The 23693-nt window shown below is 38.9% G+C and overlaps 1 protein-coding gene across 2 annotated transcripts in view; it reads left to right on the top strand.

The window, feature by feature from the left end:
• The window catches only part of LOC140237689 (ferrochelatase, mitochondrial-like), a 73247-nt gene that overhangs the window by 14836 nt on the left and 34718 nt on the right, over positions 1-23693 (top strand). For both annotated transcript variants that reach the window (XM_072317616.1, XM_072317617.1), the window contains exons 2-7: positions 7070-7181; positions 9569-9688; positions 11041-11189; positions 15864-15936; positions 17874-18051; positions 20666-20764. In XM_072317616.1, coding sequence (XP_072173717.1) covers positions 7070-7181; positions 9569-9688; positions 11041-11189; positions 15864-15936; positions 17874-18051; positions 20666-20764 — 731 coding nt within the window. The remainder of the gene's footprint in view (positions 1-7069; positions 7182-9568; positions 9689-11040; positions 11190-15863; positions 15937-17873; positions 18052-20665; positions 20765-23693) is intronic.

Genomic DNA, 23693 nt, shown 5'->3' with positions numbered 1-23693 from the left:
ATCAAACATCGGACTCGCGAACTTCTCTCTCTCTCACAATCTATCTTTTTCCCTTCCCATCTATATTTCACCGTATCATGGAGCATTCAACATTGTGCTATTTCATCATTGTGCTACTTCAGGGAATCATAGTTTGTGTCGCGTTATGTTCTTAAACATATGTGCTTAATGGGAAAAGTGCAATAACTGAACTTTCAATTATTGGAGGACCATTTCCTGCAACATCATCTACTCCAGGTGCAGCTCGGCAGCACGGGAGATATTGTGTGTTATAAAATCAATGTATGATGAGTAGAAAGATATATTCTCTACGCTCTATTAACTATCCTACTACGAAATCCCTTCACACTTTTAAAAGGTCACGCTGTTGACCATGCTGCTGCCAAAGAGCACACGCACGCAATAGATCGCTGCACTTCCAGCCACGCATGCGCACACATAATTTGCTGAGTGGTCAAGGCGCCATTTTGAATTCTGCAACGATGAACCCCGATGGTTGGGGATTGCGCTAGAAAGTGCCATTTTTTTTGTTCAATGGATTATCGTGAGGGCTTTCTATAGACTTATGTACCTTCTGTAATATAAGGATGCACTTTACGTGAGTAACGTACAAATGTCTATAAGTAATGTATAAATTGATATAAGTTTTGTAGTTGTGTTGTGGTTCCCCACTTTGATGGCGAGGCTTCGACTGTCTGACGCAGTGCAAGCACAGCATCTGGTCAGGCTAATCCCTACTTAGACTCAGTACACTCTTTAGATTGACAAAATATTCTGAGTGCACGTAAGTAGATTTAAGCATAATTTATTAATACTCTCCTAGTGTCTATATGAAGATCAGACTCAGAGTGTTTATACTCCATACTTCAATTATTCTAACTACACACAGCCCACCTCGCATAGCATCTGGTCGGGCTACAACCAGGGCCAGCGGAGCATTTTCAAAAGTGTGGGGGCCCACTTCTGGGTTTCATGACCTAACAAGCAAAAAAAAAAAAAAGGAAAAAAAAAGTCCTCAGCTCAGTTTTTTTTTTCAGCTGACAAGCAAAAAAATAAAAATAACAAAATGAAATTAAGGTCTTCAGTGGAAAAATATAACCTTACCGCACTCACACTTAAAGATCTCTATTTCTATTTTAATAGTGCCATTCTATTTAGTGCCACTTACGTACTTTCGGGTTAAAAAAAGTGTGGGGGCCCCAAAGTGATGACACCTTATATATTCCTTTGTATGGTGCACAAAAAGTGTGGGGGCCTGAGCCCCCACGGCACCCAGGGTTCCGCCGGCAATGACAATTATTCCTGTTATAACAATGAACCTGTGCGTAAGTTAGCAAGGGTAGGGTAATGTGGAGTGGTAGAAAATTTGTGTAGGGTCCTACTAGCCTAGGGTGATGTGGACCCCAATGTCCTCGGGTGATGCGAACCCTTGTGTCATGTCCTAGGGTGACACGGACTCCTGATCAATTCTAGGTGACCATGGTGACTGTCGCAAAAGGAAGTCTTTCCAAGGTGTGAGAGATACTGCATGCACTTATGTGCAAACTTATAAATGATTGAAATGTAGAATTTTGCCACAGTAGGTTGAATTAAATTGATATGAGTGAAGAGAAGATTACAACAGTTCTTGATGCCACTTCAGGACAATGGTGTAAAGAAAAATATAGAGAATTTCACAAATATCTCTTTTTTTTCATGAAAAGTCTGTTTGTCTACATGTTTTTAGGGTGATATTATTCTGAATAAGAATATGGACCTGAATCTGAATCTGTTTCAGTCGTGGTCCAGATCCTCAAGGCGGGTTATAGATGATCAAATTCGGAACACTATTTCTTGAGAGACTATGTTTGTTGTACTTTGTACATTTTAGAGTACGAGTCCCATTAATTTGCGCATAGAGGGATTGACTAGGTTTATAAATACATATTCCCTTCATGTTGTGTCATTTCCCAAAGCCTAGTTTTGAAATGCTGTGCCTTGTTGCTATCGATTACAGTGGTTGAGAGTATAGGTTCCTTGGCCGAAAGGATCCTGGGAAGAAGGTAGAGCGGTAGGTGTCACTATTGCAGCTGTTGAATGTTTGGTATTAAACTGTTGAAGGATAGAATATGGTGCCCTGATCGGATCCTCAGTGGAAGAGCATTCCAGAGAGATTGGGCTGCAAAAACAAAGGCTTTTTCTCCAAGAGTCGAGATTGTTCTTTTAACTGTTAATTGTTTATTATTACATGAACGGAGATTTCTGCCAGGGACGTATTCTGAAACAAGGTTTTGCAAATATTTTGGAGCTGAAGAATGTACTGCTTTCCATGTAAGGATAAGAATTTTAAATTCTATCCTCTTGGATACTGGTAGCCAGTGAAGATTTTTAAGAACTGGGGTAATGCTGGAGAAGTGAGGTGTTCCTCAGGACCCGAGTAACAGAGTTCTGAGCATGCTGTAGTTTGGCTAATTGGTAAGATGATGCCTTGAATAATAATGCATTTCCATTAATCAATACGAGACAAAACATACAAATGAATAACAGAGGCTGCAACTTTGTGTGATAATGATTTCCTGATACTGTGAATATTGCATAGTCGCAAATACAGATCGACATGTGTTTGTAATGTGTGTTGCCATCGACATTTCAGGGTTAAAGTAAATAGTACGCAACTATTTGCCAGTGTAAGGTGACAAATTCCCCCCCCCCCTCCATTTTGAACACCTTCCAGTTTACTGAATGTGTTTACTTAGATGTGGATCCTATACACTACAGGAATATTCTACACTGTAGGTGAGGTCTCACTAGACCCGTGTAAGCAACATCCCTGATCAGTTTCGTAGAGAAGCCAGACAGATTGTTACAAATCATTCTGAGAAAGTGGTTGGCCTAAGTGGTAATTACTTCACCCACTTGAATTTCCCAGGATAAGTTGTTTGGCAAGTTCCACTCCAAAGTGAGGATGATGGTTTACCCCTTAGAGGATACTGTACGAGCTGAAATTTTCGCGTACAGATATTTTTGCGAACAGATATTTTTGCGAATTGCTACTTGGAGGATATTTTCGCGTGTTGTTAATTTCGCGGTTGCGAGGATCTAACTGAAATTAGTTATTTGCGCATTGTTTATTTTCGCGTGTTTGTTATTTTCGCGGTTCAAAGGCAATTCGCGAAATTCACGAAAATAAAACCACCGCAAAAATTTCTGCTCGTACAGTAGTTCCATTCATCAAGTATTTCCTGTTTTCTTGAAAGTGATATTAAAGAGTGTGTACAGTTCTGGTTGAGGTGAGGATTTAGCTTTTAACGTTTTGCGAGATATTAAAAAATCACCCTATGAGATGTCTAAGAGCATGTAATTCTAAGGGGTATCAAAAGTTTATTTGATGAAAATCGGCTTTGAAATGGCTGAGATATCCAAAAACAAGGTGAAACAAAGAGATCCTAATAAAAGGCGTGGCCTGTCGCCTTTTAGTATTATTACTTTTTTGGATATCTCAGCCATTTGCAAAACCAATTTTCATCAAATAAACATTGAATCCTTCTTAGAATTACATGCTCTTTCATATTTCATAAGAGGTTTCTCATTATCTCAGACACTTAGGAGTGTTAAAAACATGAATCCCCACCTCAATCAGTACTGTACAGTCCCTTTGAAAGGAAACCAAAACCCCAAAAGGAATGTGGATTGAGTGAAAGCAGAAACATTAGTAGAACAAATCAGTGAACGTTTGAGGAAAATCAGACAATTGATGCAAAAGTTATGAATTTTCATTAAAAGTTTCGGTTTTGGAACTGCTGGATGAGGAGACTACTAGAGGTTATGATGTATATGTTGGCAACAATATAAAGAAAATATAGGGGGAATTCCACAAAAAATAATGAAGCCCTTCTTTTTTTTTAGCTCACCTGAGCCAAAGGCTCAAGTGAGCTATTGCGATCGCCCTTCGTCCGGCTCCGTCGTGCGTCGTGCGTCGTCTGTCGTCCGTCGTGCGTAAACTTTTTACATTTTCATCTTCTTCTTGAAAACCCCAAGACCGATTTTCATCAAACTTGGCAGGTAGCATCCCTAGGGGGTTAGGAACTCAATTTGTTAAAATAGGCACCATGCCCCACCCAGGGGGCCCCCAAGGGGGCCCAAACCCCCCAAAATTAAGGAATCTGTAAAAATCTTCTTCTCTAGAACCAGAAGTGATAGAGCTAAGTTAATACTATGAGTTAGTACATTGATGACTATAGTTTCAAGTTTGTTCATGGCAGAATCAGGGGTGCCCCCCTTGGGACCCAGGGGAGGGGGGTGGGGAGGGGTCCTAATGGGGCCTAAATTGTACATTTTCATCTTCTTCTTGAGAACCCCATGACCCATTTTCACCAAACTTGGCAGGTAGCATCCCTAGGGGGTTATGATCTTATTTTGTTAAAATGGGCACCATGCCCCACCCAGGGGGCCCCCAGGGGGGCCCACCCCCCCCCCCAAAAAAAAAAAAAATGAAGGAATCTTTAAAAATCTTCTCTAAGATAAGCTAAGATAATACTATGAGTAAGTACGTTAATGACTGTAGTTTCAAGTTTGTTCATGGCAGATCCAGGGGTGCCCCTCTTGGGGGCAGGGGGGGGGGGGGTGGGAAGGTCCAAATGGGGGCCTGAATTGTACATTTTCATCTTCTTCCTGAAAACCTCATGATAGATTTTCGTCAAACTTGGCAGGTAGCATCCCTAGGGGGTCAGGATCTCAATTTATCAAAGTGGGCACCATGCCCCACCCAGTGGGCCCCAGGGGGCCCCAATGCCCCCAAATTAAGGAATCTTTAAAAAATTTTGGCCCTTATTGTACATTTTCATGTTCTACTTGAGAATGCCTGGTCAAATTTTAGTAAAGCTGTGAATAATTTAGATTAGTGACTGCGTGAAAGGTGAACTTGCGATACTCAGGTGAGCGCTAGACCCGCGGGTCTCTTGTTTTTTTTATGCCTCCGCCAACGAAGTGGCCGGAGGCATTATGTTTTCGGGTCGTCCGTCCGTCCGTACTTACGTACGTACGTCCCGTTTTGTTTTTGTCGATATCTCAAGAACTGTGAGGTGGTTTTGCGTCAAACTTGGTATGAGGGTATATCCTGGGGGGATGATACTTTGTTTCGATTTTAGGGTCACGGGGTCAAAGGTCAAAGGTCACTGGTTATTTTGTGAAAAAAGGTTGAAATTTCATGTTTTTCTCCGTATCTCGCAAATGGTTCAAGGTATCTTCATGGAACTTAGTATATATGCATGTACTGATGGGCAGTGATTATCTAGGGAAGTTGGGGGTCATGGGTCAAAGGTCAGGGGGTCAAAGGTCAAGGTCAACTCCTCAAAATATCACTACTTTCCTTATATTTATGCAATACCTGAAGGATTTTTTTTAACTTGATGTATGCATGTATAACCCAATATATATTCTGTGGGAAGTTTCTTGCCAAAAGGTCAAAGGTCAAAAGGTCAAGTGAAAGTGCTAAATTGCACTTCTTCCTCCATATCTCAGAAGTAACTCAAGGTATTATCATGAAACTTACATATTTATGCATGTTCTACCTAACAGTGATTCTCTTTGGAACTGTGAGGTCAAAGGTCAAAGGCCAGGTTTAGATAATACTATTTTACCATTTGATACTGATATTATACTTTTTCTCAATACATTGAAAATTACGCAATGCATAAACTTATAAAAGGGTCAGAAGTCAAGTAAAAATCATCAGTTCCCCCAAATACCTGCACTCTGATGTTTTAATCATTCATCCAATTGAACCTAGTTCTAGGAAAGTGAACATTCAGCACATTTGTGGCAAACCTGTCATTTTAATATTTTGCCAATTGTGTGAAACTGTCATCACACATTGTCAAGACATTGTACTATAAACCTATTAGGAGAACCATGCATTATGGCGGAGGCAAACACCAGTCGCCGTAGCGACATTTCTAGTTGTCTTTTTTTTTCCTTGTTAGCTCATGAAACACGGAAGTGGGCCCCCAACTTTTGAAAACGTTCCGCCAGCATTGTAGTAGTCTCCGCATACAGCGGTTTCAACACCAAAACTTTGAAAATTCTCAACTTTTGCATTGATTGTCCGATTTTTCTCAAACTTTCACTGATGTACTCTACTAATGTTGCTGCTTTCACTCAATCCATATTTCTCTTTGGGTTTTGGTTTCCTTTTAAGTCAAGTGCTCTTTCGTCATGCTAGAAAAAGGAATATGTTGAATTCTCTTTATATTTTCTTTGTACTGCTGTCTTACAGTGACCTCACAAACTAATGTAGTCTTCTCATCATAGCAATAATGTCGCCAAAACTTTCAAAGCGTATACCTTGGCAACTTTTGTATGGATTGTCCGATCTTCCTCAAACTTCACTAATGTAATCTAATATTGCTGCATTCACTCAATCCACATATTTCTTTAGGTAATTTTCTCCTTCAAACTCAGCAGTCAATCCCACCATAGATCCTCTCTGAAGCCTAAAATTTTAAGGGAGGCTGGACCTCACAGCTGAGGGGCAGCATATCCCCCACTCCCCCACCCCTGATCTCGAAGAGTTAAAAATGAAACAAGATAAAATTTTGCAATCACATCAAGTAACTCAAGCTGCATCAACACAAGTAATTTAATCATCATGCAGTCATTATTTTTTGATCATTGGATAATTAAGTATGCAAATATGAAAATTTTCAAATGTACATCATAAAACCCACTTTCATTCTTGTGTTCGCACAGGTGTGATGTTCTTTATGTTAAAACTACAAGCAATTGCTTGTGCAGAGCAAGCAAAAGGTTATTTAGATATGGATTTAAGCAATTGTTTGAGCTCAGTCTTTTGCTTGACAAGCTTGTGCTTGTACTTGAAGCAATTGCTACTTTTGATGCTTACAGCCCAATGCCTCTGGCAACACTTTGTGGTGGAGGCATGAAGACACCATCCACAATTTGCTTTATCAGAAAAGTTTTTTGTGTTTGTTTTGAGAGGATGATGTTTTGCTGTTGTTGTTTTTGTTTAATCTTGACAGGTAATTTGTACCGCTTGAAAATCACTTTGTTGCTTTGCATCGCCCTGTTTCAGATACTAGTGCCTTCAAGAGGTATGCCAGTGAAGTGATGAGGCTGACAGCGACAGCTTTTTCAACCTCTTCATGGGCAAGAACACAAGCAGAGAATGGTCAAGGAGTGCAGAGGTGATTTGTTTTAAACTTTACTATTTGTTTTATCTTCTGTACAACATACTGTAGTAACCATTATGTGGATCATTTACATAGTGAAATATTAATGTATGATACTTAGTACCGTAAAAGCTGTTCTTTTAGCATACAGATATTTGGGGGATTTTTGCAAGAGTTCGTTTTCATGATGTGACACAGTTCTGGAGAGTGGAATGTAAACACTTGTGTTCTCTATTCTCTCTGCAATCTGTGGCTTTTATTCATAGTCATATTTCAGAACTTGTTTTATCAATGGCACATAGACCCCGTTTACAGTGCGGGGCTGGGCCGAGCCGCGGCCGAGCCCAGCCTCAATTTACGGGGCTGAGCCCCGCAATTTTGTCCGTTTACACTGCCGGGCTCGGCTGCGCTTTTAATTCATACCTTTCAATATTTTGTCATAGTGGCGCTCTGCTTGTAAACAAACGCAATTTGGTATAGTCTGGTTTTCAGACCCTTTGCCAACTGGATTCCATGGCGATGAAGTCGCCGTTCGGGCAAAGGCCTTTGCCGAAGGAAAAATCCTTTGCAGGACAAAACCACCATAAACTATATTAGTTTTCGACGTTGAGGGGGTTAATATCCTGAATGGCGAAATAGTACGGGCAGAGGGTTTGGAAGCCAGACTAAAATTGGCCGCGCATTTGGCCCAGTTTGTGTTTACACTGAGAAAAGGCCGGGCTCGGCCACGGCTCGGCCGCGGCCGAGACCACCTCCAGAGCGTGGCCAAATGCGCGGCCAATTTTGGCCCCGCATTTGGCCTTTTGGGCGTTTACACTGAAATGAAGGCGGGCTTGGCCGCGGCCGAGCCGCAGCCAAGCCCCGCACTGTAAACGGGGCCATAGTCATCAACTGTCAAAATGCACATTTTAAGAGCGACTAGAAAATCAACCTGTGCCACTGCCTGTGGGTTTTATCTGTATTGTCTCAATGTCAAATTATGTACATAAAGCTTTGTTGTGGTACCGGGTATGTTTAGAGTTCAATCATAGGTTGACAAAACTTTGCTTTATGCCATTTTTAGGCATGATTTGTTTTATCATGCATGGGCTTGGAATTTTATTTTCCATTTTCAGAGAGGGTGCTTCCCGTATGTTAAAAAGTGGCACATTGGCTGAATACTCAAATGCACTGGCTGTATTAACCACCCTTTCACATCTATCTATCAAGGGTTTTAGACAATGGTCTATATATATTGGCCTTCAGAAGTGATATACAGTGTAATTTTCCTTCTGTCTTGAAAATCTTTTGAAAATTGTGTGATATTGTGTGGAAATTATGTTAAGGTTTTAGGTTTGGGACAGATTTCCAGATTTTACTAAGTTATGAAAAAATTTCTGTATTTCAGGCTCATTTCTTATCTCTCCTTTTCTTTTCTTTTTTTCTCCAGCTTTATAAAATGTGACAAATAGCATAGGAAGTAACACAAAAGTAGATTCTGACTGTGCATCAATTCTTTTTTTTTTAAACTACCAATTCTGCATGAGCCAAGTTTTCCCAGAGCAAAACGTCCCTAGGGTCATAGGATCTCAATTTGGGCAGATGAGTATCATGTCCCCCAGGGGGCCCCTAATTTAAGGAATTTTTACAAATCTTCCAGAACCAAGGGCTATTAAAGTTTGTGCTATATATGAGCAAGTACATTAGTGACTGTACTTTCATGTTTGTTTATGGCAGATTGGGGATACCAAATTGGGGATACCAAATTTTACATTTTCATCATAGATCTTCATGTTTGTCACATTTTTATCTTCTTGAAAACACATGGTCAAAATTATCACCTAACTTGGCAGGCATTATCATTAGGGTGATAGAATATTTGTTTAAATGGGTACCATGACACTTGCACCCCCCCCCCCCAACCTCCAAGGGACCCAGAATCCCCCAATTCGAGAATCTTGAAAAGAAAGAAAAAGTTACAAGTCTATAAAACTAGAAATGCTCTGACTAATAGATTTGTCTGTGTACTTGCGTTCAAAGTTTGTTTGTCCAGGGATGGCCCCCTCTGGGCCAGGGCTGAATTGGGAGCCAGTTTTCTCATTTGATTTTCTGTCTTATATTTTTGAAAATGCATGGTCAAATTTCCTATAAAATTAGCGGTATTATTGCCAATGCAATAGGAGACAAATGTACACCGCATTGAGTTCAACTATAGATGTACTTTCTCCTGTGCCATGGACTTTGATTCATGGGAAGTTAGCTGAATAGTACACTTGGTATTAAAGCCTTTGTGTGTGCAAACACATCATAGACATGTGATATTGGCAAATAAGATGTTGAAAATTGTGAACAGTAATAGACATGATGGGCTTATGTATCTTCTGATATTTATTCCTTTTTATTGTGTTTGTACCTTTACAAAGAAAACCAAAGACGGGAATCATGATGCTGAATATGGGTGGCCCTGAGACCACCGATGAGGTTCACAGCTTTCTTCTGCGTCTCTTTATGGATAAAGACATCATTCCCCTGCCAGCACAAAGGTAGGAATTTTAAATGACCACTGGAATGTGTCAATGGAAAGGACAAGATTAGCAATCTTCCAGGCAGTTTGCTTTTTTCCATCTTTGCCATAGTGAATACATACAATAGCAAATGTGCTGGGTCACCATGTGATGAGAATGTACCTGTTCATCCCAGTTTAAGACATGTTTTGGCATTAATTGTTGTGCAATAACAAAAGTCATAGAAAGAAATGGAGTAATGTATATATAAAAAAAAAAAAAACTATGTGTGTAGAGATGATTAACAGACAATGACAGAGTGTCAACTACAATGTACATGTATCACATATATACATTGAAAACAACCATTTGTGACCTTGCATCACAAAACGAAACAAAAAGTCACACCCATTGATTTTACATGAGGACTCAAAAAAGGTCAAATGGGTCAGCTGAGTCAATCTTGAGTTTTTCATATTTTCTGAAAGGGCTATCATTCTTCTACACTATTATTTAGTTTAGGATCATAACTTGAACGGGAAAGTGTGTTTTCAGCAGTTTTTCTACAACCCTTTCTTTGGGGGAGAGTAGAATGTTCAAGTATGTCTTAGAGGCCCCTTTTCATTTCTTGAAACCCTTTGCACATTCTTCACTTTCAAGTCTAATAACTTTTGAAAGGATAACGCTATTGCTTTGAAAGCTGCCATTAATCATGGACAGAATGTGTGAATATAACATACTCAATTTCAGCCTAATCTGATCATCCCTTCATTGTTGATGCTGCGATAGTTTAACCCAGGCCTGTGTTTTGTCCCTTTCATCACACAGCTAGCACGGCTTGGTATAAAGATCAAGGGCTTGAATGGACCCTGTACTTCAGAGCCTCTTTCCTCAGTTCACACTTTTCCAGAGTGTGTGCTTTCTTTCCAGGATTTACATGTATATAGGTTACGGGAGTCCATTTGAATTGTGTCATACATCATTTTAAAGCTTAGAGTCTGCTCTTTCAGAATCTGTCCTTAACTAAAAATCCATGTCTGGTGACTTTTTGTTGGTTTTGTGGTGCAGGGTCACATTTCTCTATAAGTTAAGTTATGTGTCATGAATACCTCTGTATACCTGTCATCAGTATGAGGAATGAAATTATGAACATTTCTCATAAGGGTTGATGATCTGCATAGTTGTATGGTCTTTAACAAACTTCAATTTTTAGTAATACAGCAAAATATATTCTGTGTGGTCAATTTACTCAATAGTGCAAGTCTATTCCATCATGCATAGTTTGAATTTGATAATCATTATTATAGTTTAAACTTCAATACTGAATATTTTATAATAATAATACTTTGCATAAAACATGTTTTCAAGTATTGGTTTGCTTCCTATTTCAGTAAGTTAGCACCCATCATAGCCAGAAGAAGAACACCAAAAATCCAGGCTCAGTACAGGAAAATTGGTGGAGGCTCACCTATAAAAAAGTGGACAAGGCTACAGGGAGAAGGACTTGTCAAAATCCTGGACAGAATTTCCCCTGAAACAGGTGATGTATTTATACATTCCTGCAGTAACTACTTATATTGGTTGTTAGTCAGTTTTGTCCTATCTTTTATTTCGTGACGAATATATGTAATGTTCTTGTATGTGGGGATGTTCAAGGTGTGTTAGTAACTATGTATGACAAAAATGAAATTAAGACCATACATAGTGTTCATTGTTGAAGGTATATTTGAATAAATGAATGAATAAATGAAAGTTAGAAATATGACTAAATAGATAATATGAGTCAGAAGTGCTAGTGAGCAAGAGAGAAATAAAAATCATTCAAACTTAGTTGCAATGATACCATCCTAGAACTAGTTTTCCAATACTTTCTCTCTTTCCAAGAACATACTATCATGTTCTGTTCATCATTCAGGTCTCAGACCTGTGAATGATTTTCTTGGGGATGCATACCAAGTGTTTAATTTTAAAGAATTAATTTTGGCTCCTTTGGTTGCAGTGGGTCTCAACATTTGTTCACATTTGGCTCAGTTTGAAAATTGCATATTTCAAGGACTTGACCATGGCAGTGTTCGAGTGCTCAAAAGTGAACTGAACTGTACTGGACGAAACTGAACCTTATCATATTATGCCAGATTGGGAGGGTTTGAGCACTCTGGGGAGAAAGCATACCTCATGAGCTAATTTTTGGAATCAAGCCAGAGGGGGCACACGTTTCATTGCAACAGGATCATGCACCTGGTGCGCTTACGGTACATACTGGTGTCATGAACAAAGAGAATCAACTCTTTAACCCGTTGACGAGTCCCAAGTATACTCGGGCAAGTGTCTATGGGAAATGTGTGTTGTAGCAAAATCAGCCCGTCCTCAACGGGATGAATTATGACACAGTACATGTTATGCACATTCTTATCATGCCATCTTCGAATATGGTCCGCTTTTGGACCACTTTGCAGTCAAGCGCTCTGTGGCACAGTATAGTATGGGACACTTTGGTAGCATTCGAGCGCTCCTCTGGCATAGGTACAGTATAGTACGGTACACATCAGGAGAACGCTCGAGGGCATGCCATAACATTCCAACACTCGCTTCAAGCCTCAGCTCCGACCTTAAATTACAAAGACACAGAAATGATACACAAACACACTTGGTATAGTGTAGCTGTGTGGAAGCTGCTGACATGTCAGTGGTCAGATAAAGGGTCATGTAGTGTCTGAGCTTTAACAGCAGTACAGTTGAATACGTGATGGGGGTACCACAAACTTTATTAGAAATGCCAACTGTTACTTTTTTTTGCAGTATTTCACACTGGGTTTTTTTTTTTTTTTTTTCCAAAAATATTGCATGGTTCTTGGAAAATGTTTTTTTAAAAAAAGAAATTGCACAGTGGTCACTACTTATTCAGGAGGCATAGGGAGGCATTTTATTTTTTATATTGATACATTCAGTGCATGCTCTGTATGCCTTTCTGTACAGTTAACCAAAACTTTCACCAATCCACTAATTTATTTCTAGGGATGGTATTCTGAGGTCTTGATTAAGTGTGTAAATAAACTTCATGATTAGATTGGAAAGTTGATAGCCCTGTTATCACGTGAAAAATTGGTATTTTGGGGAATTAATTAACGTGTCATTAAGTCTTTTATGATTATCTTTTAAAGATCCTCACACCTAGTTTTTATTCTATCCAATCAGATGCGTTGTTAAAAACCAAAATGATGATTACTCATGCAATATGCCCTTGATGTGCACTCCTCCCCATCTGGTACCTCTGTGTAATTGCAACCAAAGAACTTTTCACTGGCATGCACAGACTTCAGTCTTTGATTACATCCCCTCACCTACATTGTGACATAAATTGACAAAGTGCCTTGAAGTTTGCGTACTATTTTTCTGAATTCTACAAGATCCATGACAACTAGAATTAACTGCTCCTTAATTTCAATACCAGAGACGGTAAGCATTGTTATGGGCAATAATTAACATTGCAAAGCTTTATACAGGCAAGGCTGCACACTGGCACTGGCCTGACGGTCCAGGACCAGTAAAAGTCACTGTCGGACCAGTCACTTTTTCAGGAATGAACCAGTAAAAAATGAAAAAAAAAATGGGTACCTACTGGGCCGACAGACGGGTCAGACCAGTAGAAAAAATGGGTTAGTGTGCAGCCCTGATACAGGAGATTCGTAATGACATTTGTTGACATCATTAAGTTTTAACTTCTAATTACACGCTCAGAATACCAATTTGTCTACTCTGTCCTCCCAGAGGTGCATGCACATTGATGGGCACAAATGCATGAGACTTTCCCGCAAAAACACTTGTTGTCATGGTGGTTGATAGCCCGCCCCCCCCCCCCCCCCCCAACTTGACTGAGCTCTCAAAATACTAGTTTGCTAATTAAGTGCTAATTGAATGGAAATTAAGCACTTGATTATGGCCACAGCACTCTCAGGAATAAATTTCTCCCAAAATTATTTCTTCTCTTAAATCAAATGGTAGACCATGCAATATACATTGTATTGTCCACCTTTCCCTTTGATTGAACGGTACACTGTGCAATACCTTGTCAAACAGGAAGTGATGGATTTCACTCCTTTGATGTGAATTCTGTAGTGGAACAGACATCTAGATCAATGACACATGTTTATCACTTTTACCTAATGGGACAGATGTGAGATCTCTGCCATTGATTTTTATGCTTCGGCCCTGAAGGTTGCTGGAGGAATTATTATTTTGGAGTTGTTCATCTGTTTGTCCAATTGTCCATCCACTCCAGAATAAGATATTCAAAGAAAATTATGCATGACGACTTTATTTTTAGTGTCAAAAAATGTTTCAAAGGGTAAAAGCTAGGGTGCATTCAAGTGCTTTCTTACTAGTGTACCGTACCGTGCTGTACCCATTCCTGATGAGGAGCACTCCAATGCTCCCAAAGTGTACCATGAAGTACAAGTATCATTTGGTGCCAAAAGTGGATCAATTCCTGGCCCCGTTTTATCAAAAGATAAAATTGATTTAAAATTTCCTAACCACACAGTCTGCCATAGACTTACAGTTGAAATCAACTTTATAATCAGTTTTAACTCTTCATAAAACAGGGCCCAGATATGCTCCACAAGCGTATCGCTACATATTGTACCATGCCACAAAGCGCTCAAACGCAAAGTGGTCAAAAAGCATACTGTTAGGAGTATCAGCTGTTGACATGAGAAAAATGCACATAACACACACTATGTACATCATGATACAAAGAGGTACAAATTTTTGTAATTATCTTTGTTGGGGACACTTGTATGTAGGCCTAGTGTGCTAAGTGCATGACTCTGTTGCTACAGTGGGACATTTCTGCCTCAAGTTTAAAAATAGCTCATGAGGTATGCTACCTCTACAGAGCGCTCCCAACATGGCATGGTACATTATGGTTAAGTTTGATTTGTGTTATTTTTTAGCACTCAAGCATGGCTCTTATTTCCTTCTGCTCTACAGTAGCATGGAAAATGTAGGCCTGAAATGAAGAAGAACCCCCCTCAAAAAAAACAAAAACAAAAACAACAGCAAAAGCAAAACAAAACAAAATAGAGGTAAATAAAATACAATGTATTACTGTTTTCATTTGCTGATTCCTATGTGGTTTGTTAGGTTATTGTGCATTTCTTGTCCTGGTAATAATGACCAATTTGTGGTTGTATCAAATCTAAAGGATGTTTGGGAGTGAGCTCATTGCTGTAATAGTGAATTGGAGGAATACTGCTGGTTTGTTGAAACACATACCAGGTATGTACTATTTGTGTAATTCGGCAATTGTGAAGGTGATTTAACAATGATATATCATATGGAATTATGAGTGCTACAGTGCTTGCATTCCTTTTTTTCTTCATGTATGCTATCTTTGGCAATTTGTTAATATTCCATTTAACCAGGCTTCTTCTTTTTTTAAACCCATTGATATTAACTAAAGGTTCAAGAGAATAATTTTGTGTGTGTGTATTTGTTGGGGTTTTTTTCAATATGATTTTTGTATTTGCTGTTTGCCATTGTCTGTATATTTTCTAAATTCACTCAAACACTTGACCAGCATGAGTCATCCTTACGAGTAAAAATATAAAATCATCACCTCCACCAAGGAAGGTGGTCATGTTTTCATCGGTGTTGGTTTGTCTGTTTGTTTGTCTGTTTGCAAAAACAGACAAAAAGTTCTTAACAGATTTAAATGAAACGTGCAGGAAGTGTTGATAATGACACAAGGAACAGATGGTTAAATTTTGGTACTGATCTGAGAATTTTTATGGATTTTTGAAGGATTATTTATCTTTTGGCTGATAGGGTCAGTGAACTTGGGAGTTCAAGCTGCACATATATTATTGTACATGAGGTTTATTTGAGACTCCAAAACGCATTCTCTGCTCTAGCAGGGCGCCGCACGGCTGGCAGCTGATGATGTAAACAAAAGGCTTCTTTATTGGGACACTGGGTGGAAATGAGCTGCTTGGCAAGGGTCTGTGCTCTCTGAGTGCTTTTTTAGTTCAAATTGTAATGCAGCCCTCTTATTTTGGTTGAGGTAGCTAAATTGAAATATCAGTCCTACTTATTTTGCTTCCCCTTTTTACAGCTTATCAAGCCAAACCCCAATCCATCATTTGAGGAATTATCTTTTCTTTTTTTTTTTTTTTTACTAAACGTTTTATCTGCTCATATACACTTCTCTCTACAGCTCCTCACAAGTACTACATTGGCTTTCGCTATGTCGACCCTCTGACTGAAGATACCATTGACCAAATGGAAAAGTGAGTTTCAGCATTTATCAGCATTTATCTGAGTGGACTTGTCTGTGATCAGATTAAAGCTGCCGTTACCTATTTTGCCCAAGACAGTTGCCACTTTGACCCTAAAGGGGCCGGGCTTTTTTGGCTATGCTCAGACCGGGGGGGGGGGCGGATTCCGCCCCCCCCTGAGATCTCGGCCATCGGTGGTGCGATCGCGATGAAATTTTGCATGCGTGAGACCCGCGTCATAATCTACAAGATTGTGTTATAAGATTTTTTGAAACAATCAATTTCTAATTTTAATTAATTAATTATGCAAATTAAGCTCAAGGTGATATTTTAGCTTAATTAAAAGCATTGAGAGTCTAATTTTTGATCTGTAAATCTGTTTTAGCATATTCAACAATTGTACATCACAAAAACTTCCAAAACTCATCTCAATTCTTATGTATTTTATTGTTTTCAGAATTTCTTATGTATTTCTTTGTTTTTCAACTTTTGTTTTTCTTTGTTTTTTCATTGGAAATTGTCACTGACCACTTTTCTACCATAATTAGCACAAAATTAATCAATGAAAGTGATTAATTGTAAAAATAATCAGGTTTGTATGCCTTTCATGACAGAGCACTGTTTTCCATAGGAAATGTACACAAAATCACAAAATTGTGCCCGTTTTGGAGCGACATTCCGTTACAAAAATGGGCGTGGCTTCGCAAAAGTATGCGCGGACGTTGCAAATTTGGTCTCAAAAGTTGCGCGAGACTTGAACGAAGAAAGTCAAGAAGCCTCGCGATGAGGCCTTCTCGCGTTACAGAATTATAGCGCGAAACGTCGAGGGGGGGGCGGATTCCGCCCCCCCCCCCCCGGCCCTTTTAGGGTTAAAGACTAGACACAAGTAGTCCTCTTCTTAACAGTCTGTTTTACACTACAATCAATTTTTATCTTTACCCTTTGAGGACAAACTGATTTTGCTATAACACACATGTCACATGAACACCTACCCGGGTATACTCAGGACTAGTCAATGGGTTAAGCATCTGAATATACAAAGCAACGCTTATTAACTATTCCAGCCTTTTTGAAGTTCATATTTTTGGAAAATTTGAGGTATATGTTGAAGGGGGAAAAAAAAGAACTGTAATGAGTGCAGATTTTTGCAATCACTAATAGCATAGCAGTGTCAATATGCAACAGCAGTAAGTTTAAGCCCAGCATAAACTCACATATAGTGGGATGTCAGGAATTTATTACCACATTTTATGCCATAAAATCTCTTGTGATGCAGCTCATTTGATCAATATTTCTTAAGATTATGATGTAAAACTATTTCATATCTCATGAATGTGAACTTGAAAAGAAGATAATTTGTAAATTTTAGTTATTTTCCATTTGTTGTATATATATTATGAAGAGTTTGTTTGCAAAAAAAGATAAGTCCATTTTTGAAGATTTTGAAGTACGGTCTCTGTGATAAAGTACAAGATAATACCTTTTAAATGATATATTGGTCACTAGATATAAAGGTACATTTTTGAAGTTATGGTCAAAAGAAGCAAAAATTTTCTTATTATTCTCTTTATTTTTCTTGACCTTTAATCGCAAATATCTCCATTTGGCAAATATGGACTTAACTCTTCATATGTTTATGGTTTAGATTGATGTATACATAATTCCTGGACTTTTCATATATCATGAACACCTCATCAATTGCTAAGTATTGTATTTTTATATTAAACTGCATGTATTTCAACCTCTGGGACGCTATTCTATTTCAATCGACATTAATTCAATCAATTCCATTAAATGTATATAAATTTCATGTAATATTAAGTTGTGCAGCACCCAAGGTTTTAATTTTCTGCGAGTGTCTTGTTCTTAGTTTTTGCAAGACTTATGAGCATGCTTGTAGTTGCTATGTGGAAGCAAACATGACCATTTTCTTTTGTTTACTATGATAGGGACGGCATTGAGAGAGCTGTAGCTTTCACCCAGTACCCACAGTATAGCTGCTCAACCACTGGCAGCAGTCTTAATGCCATATATCGACATTACAGCAAGAATCCTAAACTGGCAGCTAACAGCAATCTGCGATGGAGTGTGATAGACAGGTGGCCAGTGAACAGTGGATTGATTGAGGTTTGGAAGGGTTTATTGTCATTGTTAGGGTTTTTTCTGAATGCTGTGGATCTATAAGATACTTTTGATGTCATATATCTTATATTTAGCATGATATTTCATTCATTAGAACATTAATTGAATGTGGAATTGAGTATTTCAGCATCAGAATGAGAAATATTGTTATCCTTCTTCAGGCTAAAAGTAGCAATTACCCACCTCAGAGATCATAGTTATACATTAGATATAGATTGCCATGTTGATGATAATTGTGCAAGTATCTGTCCCCTTATGAAATTTGCAAAAGTAAAAGCACAAAATATATGGCACAGAGAGTAATTGAGTAATTGTTAAAGTCAGTAGGTTTGTATCTTGATGGGATTTATTTATCTCCCCAATGAAAGAGTAATGGAGGAATTCTCCCATTTGTCAGTCCATGCACCACCAGCATCTATATCACAAGAGACCTGCCGTCTGTATTTTTCCATTTGTGGGTTGACAGTGGAGCTAGCACTGTATGTACATGTACTTAAGAGCGTATTAACCCTATTTTAACTGGGCTATTTTAGACCAAGTTTTTACTGGGGGGTCAATTTGACCCCCCTTCAGATCTTGGCCGCCGATCGCGTGATCGCCGCTAAATTTTGCCTGAACATGGAGCCGGATGTCATCTACAAGATTACGTCGTCATACAATGGAAAAATATTGACTTTCTATTTTTTAGTAAATTAATTATGCAAATTTATGCATGAAATGATAGTTCAACCTGTAACTCCATTAAAAAGGCTGAAGGATTGCTTAAGTTTTGTGTCAAAATTCCTCAAGACACATCGAACAATTTTCTTGTAAAAAACAGCACAATCAAAATCAATTTCTTTTGTTTTTATTGTTTTGTTGATTTCTTATGTATTTCATTGTTTTTCGACCTTTTGTTTGTATTGTTTTTTGGCCCAGATTTGTTGCAGAGCCTTTTTCAAGCTTTTCTTCATTAGAATTGATTAATTTCTAAAATTAAAAGTTGAAATAATCGAAGTTATATCAATTTAACAAAAAAACACAATTTGCATTGGATTTGCACACGATATCATGAATTTGAGCTGTTTTCGGGTTGACATGCATATGCAAACTGTTACGTATCTTCATAACGGTGTACCCGGATGTTGCAAATTTGGTCTCAAAATATGCGGGAGATTTCAGAGAAAAAAGTCATGAAACGGCGCAGCAAAATCTGTGCGTGTTGCGGAATCGTGGCACGAAATGTTGAGGGGGGTCATTTGACCCCCAGTTGATATAGGGTTAAGGTATACTGCTACTGGAGTTCTTTTACCATATATCAACAACAGCTGTCTCCAAAGTGGCAGAGGCAGTAAAGAAAGTGAACCAATTCTCGGTATCGCCAATGCACAGAAAACTTTCTGTGCACGCTGAAGAGCTCTGTCACAGATCCACTGTGGGATTCCTCGGTGCCGTTGTCGCTTCCGGTTGTCTCGCACGCATCACAATTCCCATACGATTCAATGGAGTTATTTGTCTGCTTTTGTGTTTTTATTCCTTTTTTTCTTGGCTATAATTCAGCTTTAAAAGAGTCTAAGTTTCTAAATTTTACTGATTTGAGGTTACTAGAGTCATGGTTCACTACAAGGCATCAATGTGCTGGTCACGTGATGGAAAGCGAGGAAATCTTCAACAAAAAATACCCCTGGATAAAGACAGAACGTGACCTGAGTGCATATGCAACCAAAACCGGAGCAAGTTTGTCCCCTGAGCTATCCCATAATGCATCTAAAACACTGCTCTGCGCACGGCACCCAGGAATTGTCGATACCGAGAATTGAAGAAATATTTTACTAGTCCGCACATGATACGTCGCCAAACGCATTTCTGGATTTGTCTAGCCTAGCTGACTATTCATTGTACCTAGCACATGGCTGTTGTTGACCTATCCTCCAGAAAACAACACACCTAAATGGACTGTCACATTGAACTGAATAAGAGTGCATGGATTGCAAAATGCAAGAATTTGAGACATTGACTTTTCAAGGGATTTTCTTTTCGTCTTGTTACTGACAGTCCATCAAAATATATTTGTTGGTGAAGTAAAGTCAGAGCATAATATTTTCCCAAGAGAACAATATAACATTATACATACCCTTTCCCACATGGAGACAACTTTTGACCCCAGTTAGGGGTGATGCAATTACAATTTCTATCTTGCGTGATTTATGAACTGAAGTGTTTGCCATGAAGATAACCATGAAGACAACCACTACCCAAGCCTCCTATAATGTGGAAACATTCAGAGAATATCACATTTACTTAATGGGTCATATCTTTGTTTGGCCAAAGGTCAAATCAACTTTGCAAGGGGAGGGGGGGGGGGGGAGTAAAAGCAATATCAATAAAAGCACATGAATGGAAAATTGTTGAAAAGAAAAAAAAAGAATAAAGCTAAGGTATAATGTGACTGATATACAAAAGCTATGAGGCAGAGAACTTTTCCCAGATTAATTAATCAATGAGATATAAAATTCTTATACTTCTTATTTTTACAATAAAAGCTTTTTAAAGTTCACTAGCAATGTGATGAGAAGTTACTTTCAATTCACTGTCATAATCTCCTTCCATTTTTCTCCAGGCATTCAGCAGACACATTGAGGCTGAACTAGACAAGTTTCCAGAACATGTCAAAGATGATGTTGTCATCCTCTTCTCTGCTCACTCTCTGCCAATGTCTGTGAGTATCACAACTGTGTTTTCTTCAATATTAATGGGATTCACACTTTTCATATGCTTTGATATACTTTTCTATGCCTACACAAAACTAAACATAGTTTCAGTGTCCGGTATTTTACCTCGCATAGTTTGGGCAGTGTGACCTCAAACTTCTTGAGAAGTTACCAGTGAAACTTCCCTTGAGACTTCCTGTTTGCACTTTAAAGAAGTTTTTCACTGCTTGCAAAACTTTGCGTAGTGTTGTGTAGTCTGACCGTGCACGGCAGAAACTTCTGGAAGCAGTGGCGTAACCAATCTGCTTGTAAAAAATAAATAAAATATAAAAAGATTAAAAAAAAAATTACCAAAATGGTAATGCAACGGTTAGTAAACTGCTTTTGAAATCGACATGAAAGGGTGATCAAGAAATGAGATATTTTTCTAAGATTTCTTTAACCATAATTAAAGAGGTATACAGTGTGAAACATTGTTCAAAAAGCCCAGAGCTGACAAAAGATTGTGATTCAGCGCATTTCATGGTTGGCATTCTGAATATAAGCAGGATGTGCGCAGTGTACTCAGAACATCTGAACAGCAAAAAGAGTCGCTGCAATGTTGCACAATGTGATGTAGAATACATGTACACCTTTGTACCTTACGCTTGGTTATATCAAAGCTGGATCATTGATTTTGCAGTGTTGCATTACATACTAGTTTATACTAAAATGCCTTGCATTGGCAATAATAAGACTTGACCTGGGCTATTTGCCTATTTCCTAACTTTTCCATGTATATAAAACACACACACACACACAAACACAAACAATTAGGGGATGCTCTAAAGTGCGGATTTTGGACATCTTTCCCCCGTGTGGCCACTTCGACGCCCCCTCACTGGTCATACCTCCCCCAATCATGAACATAAACCGACAATTACAGTGGCGGATCCAGGGGGGGGGGGGGGGGGGGGGCAACAGTGTTGCTTCCAGTAATTGCCAGCAGTTGCACCCGGTGCGCCCCCCCCCCCCCCCCCAATTTCCAAAGCGAAAAATATAGCTACAAACGGCAGTTTGGGGACTGTAAAATGTCAACATTTTCAAGTTCGCTCACTTCGCTCGCTCGCATTTAATGGTTATGCCATTCTCCTGATGTTGCTGCCAGCAGTTGCGCCCGGTGCGCCCCTCCCCTTAAAGGACAAGTTCACCGTTATTAACACAAGGATTGAGAGAATGTAGCAATATCAGTAGAACACATCATTGAAAGTTTGAGGAAAATCGGACAACCCGTTCAAAAGTTATGAATTTTTGAAGTTTTTGTGCAGTCACTGCTGGATGAGAAGACTACTGCAGTGTATGATGTCACATGCGTACAACAATATAGGAAAATTTAAAGAGAATTTCACAAAATTTCATCTTTTGAAAAAAGTACACATTCCCTTGACTCGTTACTGACATATGTTATGGGTAATATTATTCCCATTGCCTTTAGAAAGAGGCAAGTCAAGTGCTCTTTTATTATGCGAAAAAAGTGAAAATATGTTGAATTTTCTTTACATTTTCTTTATATTATTGTGCTCATATGACATCACGATCCTTAGTAGTCTCCTCATCCAGCGGTTCCAGCACAAACATTTTAAAAATTCATAACTTTTGCATCGATTGTCTAATTTTCCTCAAACTTTCACTGATGTGTTCTACTAATATTGCTGCATTCTCTCAATCATTATGTTTATGAAGTTGAACTTGTCCTTTAATTTCCAAAGCAAAAAGATATAGCTACAAACAGCAGTTTTTGGACTGTAAAATGTCAAAATTTTCAAGCTCGCTCGCTTTGCTCGCTCGCATTTAATCGTTACGCCATTCTCCTGATGTTGCTGCCAGTAATTGCCGGCAGTTGCGCCCGGTGCGCCCACCTTAATTTCCAAAGCGAAAAAATATAGCTACAAACGGCAGTTTTGTGACTGTAAAATATCAACATTTTCAAGCTCGCTCGCTCTGCTCGCTCGCATGTAATCGTTATGCCATTCTCCTGATGTTGCTGCCAGTAATTGCCAGCAGTAATGTTGCGCCCGGTGTGCCCCCCACCCCTTAAATTCCAAAGCAAAAAAATATAGCTTCAAACGGCAGTTTTTGGACTGTAAAATGTCAAAATTTTCAAGCTCGCTCACTTCGCTCGCTCGCATTTAATTGTTATGCAATTCTCCTGATGTTGCTGCCAGTAATTTGTCGTTTCACACCGTCATTCCGTGATCCATGTAAGGAAAACTTACAATGTTGCTCAATGACTGCGCTGTGGAATGTATCACATTCCGTTATGTATTGTAGTCCCCATTAAGTTACAGACTGACAGCGCACACACACATACACACGCATGCACGCACAAGCATACACACCCTCAAAATTACTTTTCCATGAGGTGCCCCCCCCCCCCAATGTCTTGACCCACGGTACGCCACTGTCTGAAAGTGTGTGATGTGATTAGATCCTTGAAATGTTGTTAATGCACATTGTGCATTATTTTGTGCACTGTTGCGCATTTGCATTTTTGATATTCAAGGAGGGCGCACAAGTTTTACCCATGTAGAGCATGCATATTGTAAAATAGACATTTACTGTGGGTAGCAGTTTCACATCACTCAAAGTACACATAGTTTTGTCAGTAGTATGACTACGTGCTCAAATTTCTAGAAATTGTCAGGATGTAAAATTGCTGAATTGATAATGTATATTGATGCAATGTTGAATTGTACTTGTTTTGTATAAGCTCCTATGTTATATGTTTTATGTAATTATACTACATACATACTTTGCGAAATCATTTGTAATTCAGCGTAGGGCTGCAATGAATGACTCTATTGGAGGAAATGAAGATACCATTATGTCAACTATGTGTAGTATCTTCCAATGTGACCATTGCAAAAGTGTGTAAGAGGGTATACAGGAATCACTGAG

This window comes from Diadema setosum, chromosome 14 (genome assembly GCF_964275005.1).
Source record: "Diadema setosum chromosome 14, eeDiaSeto1, whole genome shotgun sequence".
NCBI classification, from domain to species: Eukaryota; Metazoa; Echinodermata; class Echinoidea; order Diadematoida; family Diadematidae; genus Diadema; species Diadema setosum.
The sequence above is the reverse complement of the archived record's forward strand: the minus strand, read 5'-3'. Positions and strand labels throughout refer to the sequence as shown.